The sequence below is a fragment of the Diceros bicornis genome, chromosome 13 (genome assembly GCF_020826845.1).
Source record: "Diceros bicornis minor isolate mBicDic1 chromosome 13, mDicBic1.mat.cur, whole genome shotgun sequence".
Classification (NCBI taxonomy): Eukaryota; Metazoa; Chordata; class Mammalia; order Perissodactyla; family Rhinocerotidae; genus Diceros; species Diceros bicornis.
The window spans coordinates 34,351,690-34,368,478 of record NC_080752.1 but is presented as its reverse complement, the minus strand read 5'-3'; the positions used below and the strand labels follow the sequence as shown (position 1 = coordinate 34,368,478).

At 50.6% G+C, this 16,789-nt stretch overlaps 1 protein-coding gene across 3 annotated transcripts; it reads right to left on the bottom strand.

The window, feature by feature from the left end:
• Positions 1-1,559: 1,559 nt before the first annotated feature.
• NECAP2 (NECAP endocytosis associated 2) lies at positions 1,560-15,124 on the bottom strand. Of its 3 annotated transcripts, XM_058553008.1 has the most exons (8): positions 15,005-15,124; positions 12,720-12,820; positions 10,320-10,424; positions 10,152-10,233; positions 9,044-9,152; positions 6,405-6,582; positions 3,670-3,754; positions 2,690-2,828 (listed from the first exon to the last, which is right to left on the bottom strand). In XM_058553008.1, the coding sequence occupies exons 1-8, from the start codon at positions 15,094-15,096 to the stop codon at positions 2,780-2,782; spliced, it is 801 nt and encodes a 266-aa protein (XP_058408991.1). In that variant the 5' UTR covers positions 15,097-15,124; the 3' UTR covers positions 2,690-2,779. The 3 variants fall into 3 exon arrangements, with proteins under 3 accessions (XP_058408992.1, XP_058408991.1, XP_058408993.1); XM_058553009.1 differs by lacking the exon at positions 3,670-3,754 and having other exon boundaries at positions 1,560-2,828; XM_058553010.1 differs by lacking the exons at positions 2,690-2,828; positions 3,670-3,754 and adding an exon at positions 3,761-3,871.
• Between the last annotated feature and the right edge of the window lie 1,665 nt (positions 15,125-16,789).

Genomic DNA, 16,789 nt, shown 5'->3' with positions numbered 1-16,789 from the left:
TCCTCTGCAATGCAGCAATCAAGGTGTTGGCCAGGGCTTGGGCCCATCGGAAGGCTCGGCTTGCAAGCTCAGGTGGTTTGGGCGGCAGTGGGTTCCTGCAGACTGCTGGACTAGCTTCAGCTTCTTGTCAGCTGTCGGCTGCTCTTGCTACCTTGACTCTTCGACTACAGCAGCTCACACAACGTGGCAGCTTGCTTCTTTAAAGCCAGCAAGACAGAATCTCTCAGCAAGACAAATGTTGCAATCTTACATAATGTAATCATGAAAGCAACATTTTGTCATCTCTGCTTTACTCCACTGGTTAGAAGTCACAGGTCTACCCTACACTCAAAGGAAGGGATTACACAAGGGTGTGAACACCAGGTGGGGATCATGGGGGCCACCTTAGCGTCGGTCTGCCGCACCTCTCAAGTCTATCCAAATCCTCCCGCTGAATAGAGCAGCTCAGGTCTCTCAACCCCCAAACCGAGTGCCCACCTCCTATCATCCATTTTAGCCCCCCTCCCCTCCAGCAATTTAGAAGCTTCAGTCAGGGGTTTAATTGAAGACATGCCTGGTTTGGCATCAGGGGTTTTCCTGGGGACCCTGGTCCCACAGCAGGTTTTTTTCAGCTGGGATTCCTGTTGCCCAAACTGTCCCTTGCCCCCCACAGACCCCTCAAGGTGCTTTTCAGGTTAGATCTGTGATGGCTGTTTCCTCTTCATCACCATTATGAGTAACGGCTCTGGCTGTTACCTGATTCTAGACAAAGGTGATTAAGGTCAAACTATAGGATGGGCACTTGCTAGTGCTCATATGCCTTACCTGAGTGACACCCGGGTTAAGGAAGGAGCCTGTGGTCACACATCTAACCAGGACGCAGCCTAGATCCAAAGCCCAGGTCTGTCTCCAGAACCCAAGAGCTTACCTTCAATGGTACATACCTCTAAGGAAGGAATTCCTCTAAGTCTAAGCTTCCTCACGTCCAGCCTCCAAGCACTTAGAAAGGAGAGGGGAAATAATGGGCAACAGACACAAACAAGCTGACTACTCCTAAGGCTCTTTTGACACAATTTCCTTATCCTTATTCAAAGGGCACGACAATCCTCTATTTTAGTGTTCTTTCTCCTCTCTCACATTATCAGCCAGAGTGGCTATTTCCACAACCAACAATAAAAATTGCATCTTTCTTACAGAACCTTCAGGCACGAGAAGTGCCGTAGCCTTTTTTATTTTATGTTTTGGCCTCTGTGTTCCTGTACAACCTTACTACTTAGGGAGATGCTTTCTTGGGGAGGTCTTGGTGGGAGGCAGAGGCCTGTCCCACATTAGAAGGCAAGGAGCCCAGAATGTCCCAGAATGGCAAAAAGACTATTCTTCTAGATGCACAGGAGAGAAGTTACTGGTTGTTTTAGGGCAACAGGGCCAAATTCTCTTATTTTGGCCAATCTGACATCCTTACCCCAGACTGTAAATCTGGACACATGATCAGTGGTGAGAGGTGGCTGTGAGTCTAGTTGCGACATCTTGGAGGGTTTAGCAGCCATGCCACCAAAAACATGTTCATCTTTGACATAAAATGACAGAAGTAAAAATATTTATTTTTTATCTTAGAAATATGGTCCCACAAAAAGGCCAACACTTTTTTCAGTTCATTGTCTTGACCCTTCAAAAAAAAAATCTTTCAATTAAGAGGTAAAGTATGTCAATAAAAGCAATTTTAGAGGTGTGCTCAGATAAAATTATTTCTCATAAACCAGTAATACAGGCAACCCCAGACTTCCAGTTCACTCAGAGCTCCTTCTGTCTGTCATGTACAGTCCCTGAAGGAGAAAAGAAAGTAAGAGGTTGTCTGCAGACAAGGCACTTCAGAAACCACCAAGGAGGGAACCCAAGTCCACCAGGAACTGCACTGTGAGCCTGTGAACCTGGAGAGCTGCCAGTGGACAGGAAGGCCGGACCACTCACCTCCATGAGAACAGCTTCCACTTTCCCGCCCAAACACTGTTCCACCTGGCTTCCAGTGCCTGCCTTGGCCCTGCACTGCCTACCTGGCCTGGAAGACATGGAAACCAGGCCCCTTGGCCGAGAGGAACACTGCCTCCTGCAGCTCAGGGCAGCTCCTGCGCCAACAGTGAGGAATGCTCTCGGAGGTCCCTGCTGGGGATATCGCCGGGACAGTCACTTTTGCAAAGACAAGTTAGTGCAGATCAGTACATTAGCAAAGCAAGTATTACAAATTTTTTAAAAGCTGGTTAATACTCCCAATTTCCCTCCTGATTGTCTGTTCAAGCTGCAGCCTATAAACCTGCTTGAAATCAGGAAGGAATCCCTCCTCTGAAGGCACCCTGACTGAAGTAACTACAGCCAATGGGAGGGCACAAAGTCCCCGCTCTGGACAGTGATCACGTGACACCTGTAACCCCTGAGAAGGGCTGATCCGACTCCAGGCAGCAAACTCAACCCCTTCTTTTCTTTGGGGGCTTGTGTTTAATATGGGTCACTGTGATGGAAGAAGCAGTCTCAGTCTCTCTCATGTCAAGAGGACAGACAGGGATAGGGATCCTGGAGCTTTTCCTCTCCTGTGTTCTGGTTGCACGCGTGAATCCCAGGACACCGTGTGACATGGTGCCAATTTACTGCCTAACATGCCCAGTCTGTCGAGAGAGCAGGGCAAGGAGGAGAGGATAGAGTCACGCTCCAAACAGAGGCTGGCCAGGCAGTGCTTCATCCTCCTTTCTTTGGCCCAGATGAGGCGGCTCCTTTCCAGAAGTCGTATGAGGAAAGAGTTGCATTCACGTTAGAACTGCACCCAGCCTGTGCCTGGCTGAGTTTGGCTGGAAGTGGACCTAAAAAAGGAAGAGAGGGAGGGGTGGGAGAGTTCAGATGTTTGAAAACACAAAGCAGATAAAATGTGGCTTCTCTCTGGGCAGAAACAGCTCCAAGAAGTCATTCCTTGAATGTTCTAGAGCAGGGGTCAGCAAACTACTGCCCAGGGACCAAATCTAGCCCTCTGCCTGATTTTATAAATAAAGTTTTATTGGTACACAGCCATGCCCATTCATTTATATACTGTCTGTGGCTGCTTTTGAGCTACAAGAGTAGAACTGAGTAGGTGGAACAGAGACCATATGGCCTGCAAAGTCTAAACCATTTGCTATTCGGTCCTTCATAGAAAATGTGTGCTGACTCCTGTCCTACAGCCTATCCATATAAACAACGGTGCAATAGGTATTTAGCATCTTTGCACCCTGACCTCAACTAAAGGCTTGAAATTTTATAGAGGCAGAGAAGGCAAGAGACCTTGCCTCAGAGGTCCCCTGAGGATGGGACAAGACTAGAAGCCATGTTAACCCTCAGCCCAGGGTTTGGGGTAGCTGGGGGGAGGCGGGGGAAGAGGGAGGTACTGGGGACAAGCCAAAGCACTTGGTGAGGTGGTTTAAAGACTAGAAAAATTTTCACAAGGTGGCCACAGGCCATCTAGCAGTGGCGAGCAACAAAAAGCCTTCACGGAGAGAGATGTGCCACCCAAAGCAGGCACTCTGGGGCTCTGTCCTCTGGCTGGCCTGAAAACGTCCTAATCAGAGCTATTGCTCCAAACGTCAGAAGGCAGGCATCTGGAGCAATCCCAGGTTTTTAGAGAAACAGCCCTGGCCCCAGTCCCACCACAAAGAACGTGACCCTCCTCACCCTGTGGATTTGGTAAAGTCTCCCCAGATGTCGGCGGTGGCAGTAGTGGCGGGCTTAGGCTGCGGCCAGGACACAGTGGCACCTCCTATTGATGTCCCCAAGTCCGACGGGCAGGGAGAGAAGAGGAGGAGACGGAGGAGTCAGAGACCTCTCTTGTTGGCTGTCTCAGGGACCCTGAAATAAGTCTCATGATTCCAGGTGGCTGAGAAAGACACACACACACGTGCTTTTGGGCAACAAAACACCAAGGCACTGCCACATTTCCACCATTTTCTCACGAGCCCTTGAAGGCTCCTGGAGAAAAAGCGGAAAGCCACATACAGGGCGGGGGAGGGGGTGCCAGTGAGAGCGAGTCACACATCATCTATCACTCATACCTGAAGCTGACCTTGTTTTCAACTGTTTATGCTGGAAATCTGTTTAAAAATTACTATCTCCTGCCCTGGCTTCTTGAATGGAGAATGCTCACCAAAAATGCAAGGTCACTTCATATAAAGCCTTCAGTCCAGTGTCTGGATCAACCAAATGAGAAAATTATGTGCCAGACATGCACCAAGTCCTGGGAGCCAAAGTGGTTACGGGTCTGGGAGAACCTTCCAGAAGAGGTACTACAGAAGTTACTATCTGTGCGTATCTCTTCACCAAGGTGGGTGGCACGATGGGGCTGCAGAGCTTGCTTGTGCTTACCTGGCACCTCCCCCAGTGCTGCCAACTGTCCCTTCCTTCTGAAGGCCCTGTGCCTGCCACCCTCCACTTTCCCACCAACTTGCTACTTCTAATCTGCTCCGGGCTGGGAGACCAGATAAACTAGGGCCTTCAACAGTTTAGTTTTACAGTTCACAGTGTGCTTAACGTACATTATTTCATTTTAACCTCACCAGAGTCCCTGGGGGAAGATGGGCTGGGACCAGCTGTATGACGTTATGCAGGTCACTTAAGTCTCAGTTTCCTTATCTCTAAAATGGGGACAGTAACAGTGACTACTTCATAGGACTGGTCTGAGGATTAAAGAGTTAACATACGCAGAATGCTTAGAACAGGCCCAGCACATAGTCACAATATTGATGACAATATTAATAAAATAAGAGCTAACATTCAGTGAGCCCTTACAGTGTTCCAGGTACTGTTCGTAAGTGCTATGAGTGGATTAGCTCATTTGATCCTCACAAGAAACCTGTATGTAGGTATCATTACCACTCGCATCCTATAGATGAGAAAACCGAGGCACAGAGAAGTAGGCAATTATCTGAATACTACACAACTGGAGAGCTAGAATGTGAACTCAGCCAGTCTGGTTTTGGAGCATATAGTAAGTGCTCAATGAATCTTAGCAATTCACGTCTCTCATCATCTGACACCATCTTGTTTGCAGACATGCTAACTGCCTGTCTCGCCTATTAGAACTGAAGCCCTGACAGCAGGGACTTGGTGCTGTACCTGCAGTGTCCCCAGGGCCTAAAATGCTACCTGGACACAGCACGTACTTCCTATCAGTCGTTAAAAATGCACCAGCAACTGAGGGAAGGCCTAACACAGGGGCTCTCGGGCCTTAGTGAGCACGCAAAAAACGTTAAGAACGCAGATTCCTGCCCCCGCCCAAAAGCGACACCTAGGAAGGTGGTCCTATGAACCCACTCTGGGACACAATGCTCAAAGAACAATTCCGGTGCCAGGGAAAGAGTAATTCCTGGTGCCAGGGCAGGGGCTCGCTGACTGCGACTGCTGCCACTCTCCTAGGTTGGGGTATTCCCCACAGGGCTGGGGTTTGAAGCCTGACCTCCAGACGGGGAAGCCAACATCCAGGGCCCTTAGAAGGCAGGATCCTGCCCCCAAGAACCTGGTGAGAGCTGTGTGGAGAAAGTGTGCTGGTGACAGCCACCCAGCCTGGGGAAGGCCAGGAGCATCAAGCTGGACCCAGCGGGCAGGATGGGGAGGTCGAGGGAATGGGCTGGCATCCCAGCATCGTCAGAGGCTGGCTCTAGGCACTAACTTCTGGAATGCAGGAGTCTCCAAAAGGCATTCCTTAGTCTCCAAAAGGCAAGCTGTGCTGGGGAAGTTGCCTCTTAGCTTCCCAGCACCCCAACGGCCTCACTGAGGAGCATGCTCCAAACTAAATCTCCATTTCCCACCACTCACCTTGGCAGACTCACGCTGCAGCCAGCTCCCTAAATACACCAGGTGTTGAGCCTTACTCACGCTCTTTTCTCTGTCTGGAATGTCAAGTGTCCCCTGCCATCTCCTTCCTTCAAGGCCCAGCTCAATGCCACCTCTTCCATGAAGCCTCCCCAGATCATGCTGGCTGGCAGTCAGTTTGGTCCCCATATGTTTAGTCTTTGTGGCCACAACTCCCCTCTCTCCTACTAGATATGAGCTCCCTGTGAGCAGAGACCGTGTCTCCATCACCCACTCACTCAATATCCCCTGAGCAGCCTCTGAGAGCCAGGAACCCACGTGCTGATGATTTCACAGCAACAAATGAGTTGCAGTCCCTGCCCATCATGGGAGGACAGATGCCCTGACAGGATAAGTGGTGGGTATCAGGAGAACAGAGGAACCCCTTACCCAGCGTGGCAGGATCAGTTTTGTGGAGGCCACCTTCCAATGTGTCACACACAGGTACTAAATGACGGATCGGGGTGAGCGAAGGAGGGAAAGCCATAGGGCCCCAGCTGCCAGGGGGCAGAGGAACCCACAGGTGCAGGTTTAGCAGTAAGTAGTCACCCCCAAGCACTGACCTGAACTGGAAGCAACTGCTGGCTGGACGAGAGAGCCCCCCACAGACAACTGCTCCCCAGGGGGAGGGATCAGGGTGGAAGTTTTCCCCCCCGGGGGAGGGGGAAGCAGGCTCAGTCCTCCTGTGCTGGCGGGCCGGGCGCGGGGAGTCCCGGCTGCTCCCTCCTTCTTCTTCATGTTCTAAAGAGAGGAGAGGCATGGGAACCAGTCAGTTCTGCTGGAGTCCCACTGCCATCAGAAAGCCCCAGGAGGAGGGCCAAGGTGACCCTCGGGCCCCACACGTCTGTGTAAGCAGCAGACGGTCAAGAGCCGTCCGGCGCGTTCGCTGTTATGAGCTGTATTCAGTGCATCACGATTCTAAAGCTGCCAAAGACTTTTAATTTTAAAGCTCAGCAGCTGACTTCATTAGTCGTCAGGGAAACACAAATGAAAGCGACAACGCTACACCATTACACACCCACCAGCACGGCTAACACGGAGAGTATCCAGTATTGACAAGGGTGTAGAGCAACCAGAACAGGCATACACTGCTAGCGGAGTGTAAACTGGGAAAACTACTTTGAAAAACTGTTTGAAAGAATCTACGGGGCTGGCCCGGTGGTGTAGTGGTTACGTTCACGCACTCTGCTTCGGTGGCCCAGGGTTCGCAGGTTTGGATCCCCGGCGCGGACCTACACACCACTCGTCAAGCCGTGCTGTAGTGGCGAGCCACATACAACAAAATAGAGGAAGATCTGCACAGATTTTAGCTCAGGGACAATCTTCCTCAAGCAAAAAGAGGAAGATTCACAACAGATGTTAGCTCAGGGTCAATCTTCCTCACCAAAAAGAAAAAAAAACAATCTATAAAGCTAACATATGAACTGATGACCTTGCAATTGCACTCCCATAGACCCAACAGAAATACAGACCTATGTGCACCAAAGACACGCACTGGAACATTCACAGCAGCACTATCTGCAAGAGCCCCAAACTGGGAACTGTGTCCATCAGTTAAATGGGTGAATAATGGGACACATCCTCATGATGGAATATGCCACCACAATGAGAAGGGACAAACTACATGCAACAACACAGGTGCTCTCACAATTACATCAGTAAGAGAAAGAAGTCATACACGAAAGGGTATGAAGTTTATGATTCAACTAATAAGTTAAGAACAAAACCCAGGGTATTCAAAGTCAGGATAGTGGTCACTCGAGGCAGGCGGTTACTGGAAAGGAGCAAGAGAGGGGCTTCCAGAGTGCTGATAATGTTCTGCTTCTGGGGGCTAGTCTGTGTGGGTAAGTTTGGTTTTTAAAATTCATGAGTTCTGCATTTATAATCTGTGCATGTTTCTATATGCATACCATACTTCAATAAAACATTAAAAAAACAAAAACCTGAGCACCAAGCACAAGCCAGAAACCCGTGTGAGCTACAAAAAGGAACAGGATACGGTTCCCTACTTGCAGGAGAGCAGCGACTTAATCAAACGAGAAGACCACAGCCCTGAAGTCAAAAGCCCTCGAAGCCCTCAGTGTGAGTCCAGCTGTGCTGGTGATTCCCAGCTCTACGACCCTGGGCAAGTCCTTTAACCTCTCTAAGCCTCAATTTCCTCGTCTATAAAAGGGGGAGGATGTTTAATTCATACGAGAAAGTGCCTTAAAAAAAAAAAAAAAAAAAACACTACCTGGCACACAGCTGATGCTCATTAAATGTTAGTTTCCACCAAGTAAAGGAAAGAATCACATCCCCACCAGTCCACTGGATATGACCTGTGTTTTCTCTTACAGGCCAGTTGGCCAACTTCAAGGGTCCCAAATATCACCAGCACGAAGCAGAAAAGAGGAGAAAGAGAGAGTAAGTGAAGAGGAAGAGCATTATTTCAGGGTTACAAAGTTTCTTCAAAAACAATTCATTTGGTCCTTGGTTCCCCCAAATCACTCCACCTCCACCCCTGTAGCCAGGTAAAGGCCAAGTCTTGGCAACCGAGCTCAGCCCAGCCCTTTCCTATTCTCAACAGGAGCTAAGAGGGGGAAACCCAGGTGCAGGGCAGCTCAGGACGAAGACACGTGGAGTCAGGACACCACCTCCAGCAGAAGCTGCCCATGACCCCTGGCACCCACCTCGATGCCTTCCTGCCCAGAGCTCTCCCAAGTCTTCCTTACTCGAGGTGCCAGGCCAAGATGCAACTTGGGATGAGCACAATGACCCTGCTCTAAGAACCAGGACAGAACGCTAGCTCTGGCAGCAAGTGACTGATGTTCCCCGTGCTTGAACCACCCTTTGACCCCTCTTCCCTTGCTTCCAGGTCACTTCTTCCAGGGAGCCTTCTTTGGTTCCCTAACTCTGGGCTGCATGCCCTTCCTCTAGGAGCTCATGGCACTGAGGACACTCCTAGGTCGTAGACCCTCTCCTGCCATGCTGTCATCACATCTTGCCTTGCCCATCTCAGCTCAACTCTGAGCTCTCTGAGAGCAGAGCCCTCTCATTCGCCCCCAGCACAGCACCTGGCACAGGGCAGCTGCCCCATAAACATCTGCTGAACTGATGGAACCGAACTGCGAGAAGAGAGTACTGGGCACCGGGCTGGACTTGGTGTGGTGGCCACAAGGATCACCTGACCGTGGCAACACAGCCAAGCGAGGGGGGGACTCACCGCAATGTTGAGCTTGATGGTCTGGCCCTCCTTGAAGCCTAGGTCCAATTTGGGACCTTGGTCTGGGTTCTGGGCTTGTTTTGCAAATTCACACTGCTGTTTCACCCACCTGGGGAGAGAACAGGAAGAAAAAGGTGAGGAAGAGACCAGCTGCCTGCCACCCACTCACTCACTCAGTCCGATCTGCCTTCAGTCTGACAGAAGGCTTTTACTGCAGCCATGTAGAAAGAGCGCAGGCTTGGGAGTTAGGCCCGAATTCAAATCCTCACTCTGACACATAAGCAGTTGCATGCATATCAGTTTCCTCATCAGCAAAATAAGATGACAATTCTCTATGTCTTAAAGCCTGTTATCAGTGACCAATGAGATCACTGATGCAGAGGGTCCTAACACTGGTCTTCAGAAAACCTGGGAATCTAGCCCTTTCCTCCCCAGCACGCGGCATGAGAACTAAGGCAAGGTCTCCACACACCTCCTAAGGGCTCATAAGGTAAACGGTGAGACAAGGCAGATGTCCAGGAAGTAGAGAGCAGCACAAAGACCCCCCACCCTCCATACAACACCCATTCAGTAGCGACCCGGGGCAGGGGCACCACGTCAGGGAAGAGCCAGAGAAACCCACGTGAGCAGCTGTACATTCCCCACTTGCTGGCAGCCAGAGGTGGAGGCCTACGGATGGCAGGAGAGCAGTCTTTCCTGCTCTGTCTTTTAGCTTCAGGAAGGACCACCAGGGCACCTGTTGGGTGGCCTGGGAGTCCAAGCACCACTTATTACATCACGGAGCAACAGGCCCAGAAAGGCCACAGGAGCCTGATGAGGACTCCGGCTGCTCAGGGGCCTGGTGAGGGAAGATGTGACACCTCAAAGGCTGGGCCAGCTTACTGGGGTGACAGAGATGGGCCTTGGGAAAAGGAGCTGACTTCAAAGCAGAGACATGGACCAGCAGAGCACACAGAAAGCAGCCTGCCCCAAAGGAAAAGTGAGTTTTCCTGAGGCTCTGCTGGCAGACAAACCACACACACCCAGCTGGGTATCCTAACCTGGGAAATCATTCTGTCCAGGGAGAGAAGGGAGGAGGCATGAGCACGTGTCTCCTGGAACCACTCACTTGAAATGGTCCTGCAATGCAACATTGAAGTCAAAGGCATCACCTCGGTCCCCGAAGCCAATTCCAATAAACGCCCGTCGCCCTGGGGAACAAGACATGATCAGTCTCACTTTCCCGAGGCAAGGGAAACCCTTCTCAAGAAGTGGAAGCACCAAGACCTGCACCTACCCGTTCCATCTTCAATGCGGATAACGAAGTACCTGCTGGAATCCGTCACGCTCTCCACGGCTGTGCCAGGAAACTGATCCACGGGGGCCTGAGCAAAGAGCTCCCCTGAAAGCAAAAGTTAGAGTGAACCTTGAGCTCCCTCCCAGGCTGATGTTTCTATCATACTACTGGGGCCTTTTTCCTGCAAGGCAGATGGGCAAACCTTACTCTGGGATTCAAAACAAATCCATTCTGGCTGAAGGGAAGACACAGGAACATAACCAAGGAAAGTCAGAGGTGGCTTACAGGTCAGATCTAGCTCACAGTTCTAACAATTTAAGTGCCAAACATTTCACAATCAAATTACATGTAAAATAATCCAGATTTCTGGTTTCTCTTAAAATCAAAAGCTCTAGCAATGTGGGGCCTCCATTCCCACATAAGAATGATGGGCCAGACACTCATTCCATCTGCCTCATCCACTTTCATCACCTGCCTGCACCCTGAGGGTCCCAGAGCAGGTGAGCTCCGGTCCAGGTATATTACACCCTCTGAAAAGGCCTGGTACCTGAGGCAGGACTGTAGAGGAGCTGGTGAACTCAATGGAAAGGACGAAGTTTTTCTACCCATAGAAAAATCTGAAGCAGGTTGATTTAATTTAACTTCAAAGACAGGACAAAAGTGATTGGTTTTAAAAGGAACCCTTGTGAAATGCATCCCATCGTCAACCACAGCTCCCCATGGCACAGTGCAACACACACGTATCGTGAGCATTTATGACTGGTATCATTTTCACATGTGCTGACTTCTGCTGGTGCTTTAAGTATTTAACCAAATATTTTCTACCGGATCCTGTGGTTCAGAGGTGACTGGGCAATCAAGGCTGAACTGAATCAAAATCAGTGGCCCTAGAGTCTGTAGCTTCTTGTCAATTTCTCTGCCCCCTAGCTTGGCAGCTGGGGATCTGAGACTCACCTGAATGCCTTCAGCCCAGAGCAGTGGTTCTCAACCAGGGGTGATTTTGCTCCCCCTTCCCCCAAGGGAGATCTGGCAACATCTGGAGACATTTTTGGTTGTCATATCATGGGGGGTGCTACTGGCATCTGGTAGGTAGAGGCTAGCGATCTTGCTAAACAGCTTAACTTTGACTTGACAGTCTACAACATTCACCTGGCCCCAAACGTCCCTCGTGCTGAGGCTGAGAAATCCTGGCCTAGAGTGACTGGAAAGCGAGAGACAAACATGACCCAGTGGGCACGACCCCAAGCTAGGAGCATCCTGGGGTGGGTCCTGCAGGTGAGGCTCAGCCCTGGGCAGTGGATATTACACTAGGCGGTCAGAGAATAGATGTTCTCCAAGCTCCCAGAGAACAGGTGTTGCCATTCCCCAAGTGACAGCACCTGGGGACATCTCAGCAAATCTCAGAGCCAAAGTTCTCCGGCCTAGTCATGGCAGCTCTCTCTTCAAACGCCTCTCCAGTCAATACTCACGCTGCAAACCCCATGCTCAAAACAAATCAATGCTCTGGGTCACCCTGCAGGTCCCAAAGCAATTGGATAAATATGTGTCCACTCCATATGTCCAACAACCTTGTGAGGTCGGAGCTAATGTGATCCCCACTCCAACAAAAAGGAGGCCACCGCACCAGAGGTCATGAGGCTCGTCCTAGGTCCCACAGCTCAGACACAAGAGACCCAGCTCTGAGAAGAGGCAGTTGGTTCTGCCTATGAATCTGTGCACTTTGTTCTTCCCCACAAAGAAAAATCTCTAGATGTTAGAAAAAATAAATGACTGAACGCCGAGGCACCTGATCGAGCAGGCACTGTGCCCGATCCCTGCGCTGGGGCTGGGGCTACTCCAGGCCGTGTTGCCCTCCACAGCTCACCCAGAGGCACTGGTGGCGCCCAACTCCTGGAGAGATTTCCCCAAAGGTGACATCTGCCAGCTGACCCCAACACAGCCCAGCTTGGCTTATCCTCTCACCACAGAAAGAGCTGAGTAGGACAGTTTCCAGCTCTTTCAGTTAACGGGCGTGGTCAGTCTGGGGAGTTACCACTTAGTTGATAAACAGAAGTCCTGAGTATGAACTGAGCTCCGCAGCAGACAGCTGTGCATCTTCACCCAGCAAGCTCCGGGGCTTCCTACTTGGGACCAACCTGCAGGTCTCCTCTCCTTGGGCTCCAAAATTAGTATTTTCTTAAGGACTCCCAGAAGGAACAGGTGCTTGACAGGAAATACTCCCCTTTACACCGGGGGACAGTGGTGTCTACAACTAAGGTGGCAGGAATGGAGGAGGCTGAAAGGTACACCCAGGTCTTTGATTTCCAGGACAGGTTCCCAAGATCCCCGAGAGGCCTGGCCAGGCCGGGGCTGCCTCTCCCTTCACACAGTGGGCCCCACACAGGCCTCCCATGCCTTTACCTGAGGTCCTGTCCTCCAGCTTGATGTAGGCCACCTGACCTTTTGCAGTGATCCGCAGCCGGCCACTCCATGATGGCTGGTCTAGCTGCCACTCCGCAGCCCTAGGGGACAAAAACGATTGAGCCTCCGCCAGAGGCTCCTGCTCCATTACTCCAATGCCAGCGACAGCAATGGGCAGGGCATGTGGGCTGCTGGCTCTAGACCAGGGGCTGGCAAACTTTCTCTGCAAAGGGCCACAGATCTCTGTCACAACCACTCACTCTGCCAGTGAAGTGCGGCCGTCACAGACAGTACGTGAGAGCTGCTACTTTAAGTATCTCAACCAAACGTTTTCTACGAAGCCTGGCTGTATTTCAGTGAAACTTCACGGACACTAAAATCTGAATTTCATATAATTTTCACATTATCAAATACTCTTCTTTTAAATTTTCCCCAACCATTTCAAAACGTGAAAACCACTCTTAGCTTGTGAGCCATACAAAAACACAGTGGGTTGCAGTTTGCCAACTCCTGTTCTAGATTATAGAGACCTTTTCTGAAGGACTTCTGGTTTTCTTTCTGTAGAGGAAGCAGCTACTGCGGCCTGTTGTTTGTTTAAGACATTGCTAGGCTGCAGTGGTCAGAGTGACCATTTGGGACCGCTGAGACCATTTTGGAGGAAAAGGACAGAGGGGAGCAATCATTAGTAGAAAGAGAAAAGGAGAAAAATAGTTCCAGTGAGGAAAGTGAGTGGGTGTTTAAGAAATACATTCTCAAAAGTATCCTAGGCAGAAAGAACCCAGAAAACTATGGGCCTATAGCAAGGGCCTCTTTTGGCGTTTTTAAAGCAGTAACTTCACATTTTAGTTCTAAGCAGCAGCTCAGTAAAACCCCCAAATTGCAGGAATCTTGGGTGCTTCCAGGAGGCTTTTCTTGGAAGTCCCTAAGCACATGCCAGCTCTCAAGAACTCAGAGACACTGCAAGGCAAGTTGCTTTGAAGGCCACACAAATGCAGACACTCAACTCACAAGACAGCCGACGCAGTCTCAGTTCCTCTTACTGGGGCAACGAGCCTTAGACGCAGGCTCAGCAGAGCTGTGAGGCTGAAGTGCAGGGGCCAGCAGTTTCCTCTATGCCAACCAGCCAGCCCCGACACTCGGTAACCCCTCTCTTTGGGGGACCAAGAGGGACCAAACCCATCCTACTGAAGGGGATGGGGCAAGACAACCACCCCTGGCTTGGTGGCCCATCTCCAGTTTGATGAGAGAAAATAAATGTTTTTGTTATTGTTACTGTTGTTCCTTTCATACGACTTTACAATTACGTCATGGATGTAGTAGCTGTTCAATAAAATAGTTGTTCACTAGAAAATCGGCTACGAGCAGGTGCTAACACAACTGGAAAGTAACAAGAGGCCAGCTATGTGGATACTCCATCATTCTTGAGGTGCAGGCCAATCCTGTATTTCCAAATAACCAGCACAAATACCACATTCAAGAGGCCCCCTCACACCCGAGCGGCACAAAATAGCCACTGGCCAGACTGTCTGAATCAGGTGTATCCTTTCTCCCTTTTAATATTTTTGGTCTTCTTGAGAGGTAATACATACACACAGTAACAAAATGCAGACAAAACAAAAATGCGTCCAGCGAAAAGGAAGTCTCCTTCGGAGCCCCGTCCCCCACCGTAGGGCAGTTTCCTGTTCCATTCCAGATACTCTATTTACGAGCACATTTCGTCTCACGTGAACATTTCAGCAGAGAAATGCGGCTGGATTCCGCCCTCCCCACAGGCTGTGATGAGAGACGAAGGGAGCTGGGCAGGGGTGCGTCCCTCAGCTTGGCCATCAGCTTCAACGCCCCGGGACGGGTCCTTCTGGCCGGTTCTGGGCTCCCCTCCCTGCCCTCCGGGATTTCCGCCAGTGATAGGGCCCCTCCCCCTTAAGGCTTTTCAAGGATCCCTTCAAGGCCATCAGCGCGGAAAGAAAAGGCTTGTGACACCACCGCTCGCCACCACGTTTAGGGTACCCGGCAGCCCACCGGGGCCCCCAGCGCTCGACCCGGCTTTAACGCCTTCCTTCCCTGTCGCCGGGAGCCCCGTGCCTCGGACCCAGACGGCTGAAAGTCTGCGTCCCCCTCCCTGTCCGGCCTCCAACTGAAGACGCCGCAGCCTCCCCTCCCGCCGCAGCCTCCCCTCCCGCTCGCCCCTGAACTGGCCGGGGCCGCCCTCGCCTCCCGCAGTGGGCGTGTCGGGCGGCGGGGAAGGGGTCAAGTCGGGCCAGCCTGGACCGGCGGCGGGCGGTCACCTGTAGCCACGGTTGGTGGCCCGCGGCGGGATGCGGTAGACGTGGACCTCCGGCTTGACGCAGAGCACCGACTCGTACTCGCCCTCGTCCATCTCGACGCCGGGAGCCCACCGGACTTCCGGCTCCTTCCCTACCCGGGCCGGAAGCGCCGCGACTCTATGACCCGGTTAGGCTAGAGCGGCGGTGCGGGGCCTCGGCACCTGCTCGCCCGCGCGCCCTCTGCTGGAGTCTACGCGGAAGTCGAGATAGAATGATGTACGCCTGAAGTTTATATCATGTTATAAACCAAGATTACCTCAATAAAAAAATAAAAACAAATAAATAAAAGTATCTGTTCAAGAGAGAAAAAAAAGACACGCGGCAGACGGGACCAGGAGCCAGTGTGATGAGGACCAGGGTCCTCAGGTGACTTTGCCTCCCACAAGGCCCCATGAGAAAACTTCAATACAGACCCCGCCATAATCCGTTGTCTGGTTGAGGGTCATTCCCATCGCCGCAGCACTTACACCTGCGGCCCAGGTGGCTGAGATTCCAAGCTGTAGCTACCCACGCAGCTCACCCTGAAGCCTCTTTCTCCTCCACCCTTGTGTCCCTCTGTTCTCCCTTAATGTCTCCCTTCTCCTGACTGTAAGACTCGACTGAGGCTTCTCCTCCTAGAGAAATCCTTGCCTGACCCGCCACGCTAAGTGGGATGCCCCTACCCGGCCACCCTTATCCTAACCCACCATGTGCCCAGGGCCCCTGTGGCCTAGACTCAACAAAGAGTTGTGTTCAAAGCAGCAAAGTTTAATTACATAAGTAACTAAAAAAGAATCCCCATCTTAACTTGGATTTCTCACAGAATGTTACAGAGTATACGATGTCTAACCACAGTCAGATTCCCAAAATCCCTTCTCTTCCTCTACCAATCTCATCCATTCCACGAATACTTTTTAAGTGATTACAATGTGCCAGGTCCTCCGTGGGGCACAGCTGATCCCAAAGCTCTGATTTGCTGAATGCTCCCAAACTTTCTCCACCCTCTTCTGCCCTCTCCCCTCTCTCCTTTTCTTCACTCTGCATAAACTCTTTATTATAGAAATGATCTAACCCCTTAAATTAAAAAAAAAAAAAAATTAGGGGGCCAGCCCCAGTGGCCTAGTGGTTAAGTTTGGCATGCTCCACCTCAGCGGCCCCTTTCAGTTCCCAGGTGCGGACCTACGCCACTCGTCTGTCAGTGGCTTTGCTGTGTTGGCAGCTCACACACAAAAAGAGGAAGATTGGCAACAGACGTTAGCTCAGGCACATCTTCCTCAGCAAAAAAAAAAAAAAAAAATTATTGTGATAGAATATACATAACTTAAACTTTACCATTTTAACCATTTTTAAGTGTACAATTCTGTGAAGTTAAGTACATTCACAATGTTGTATACCTATCACTGCTATCTATTTCCAGAGATTTTCATCATCCCGAAAAGAAACTCCATACCCATTAAGCAATAACACCCCATTTCCCAGTCCCTCCATCCTCTGGTAAGCTCTATTCTACTTTCTACCTATGAATTGGCCTATTCTAGATACCCCATATAAATGGAATCATACAATATTTGTCCTTTGTGAGTGGCTTATTTCACTTAGTATAATGTTTTCAAGTTTCATCCATGTCGTAGCATGTGTCAGAATTTCATTCCTTTTAATGGCTGAATGATATTCCACTGTATGGGTATACCACCTTTTGTTTATCCATTCATCTGTTGATGGACATTTGGGTTGTTTCCACCTTTTGGCTATTTGTGAATAATGCTT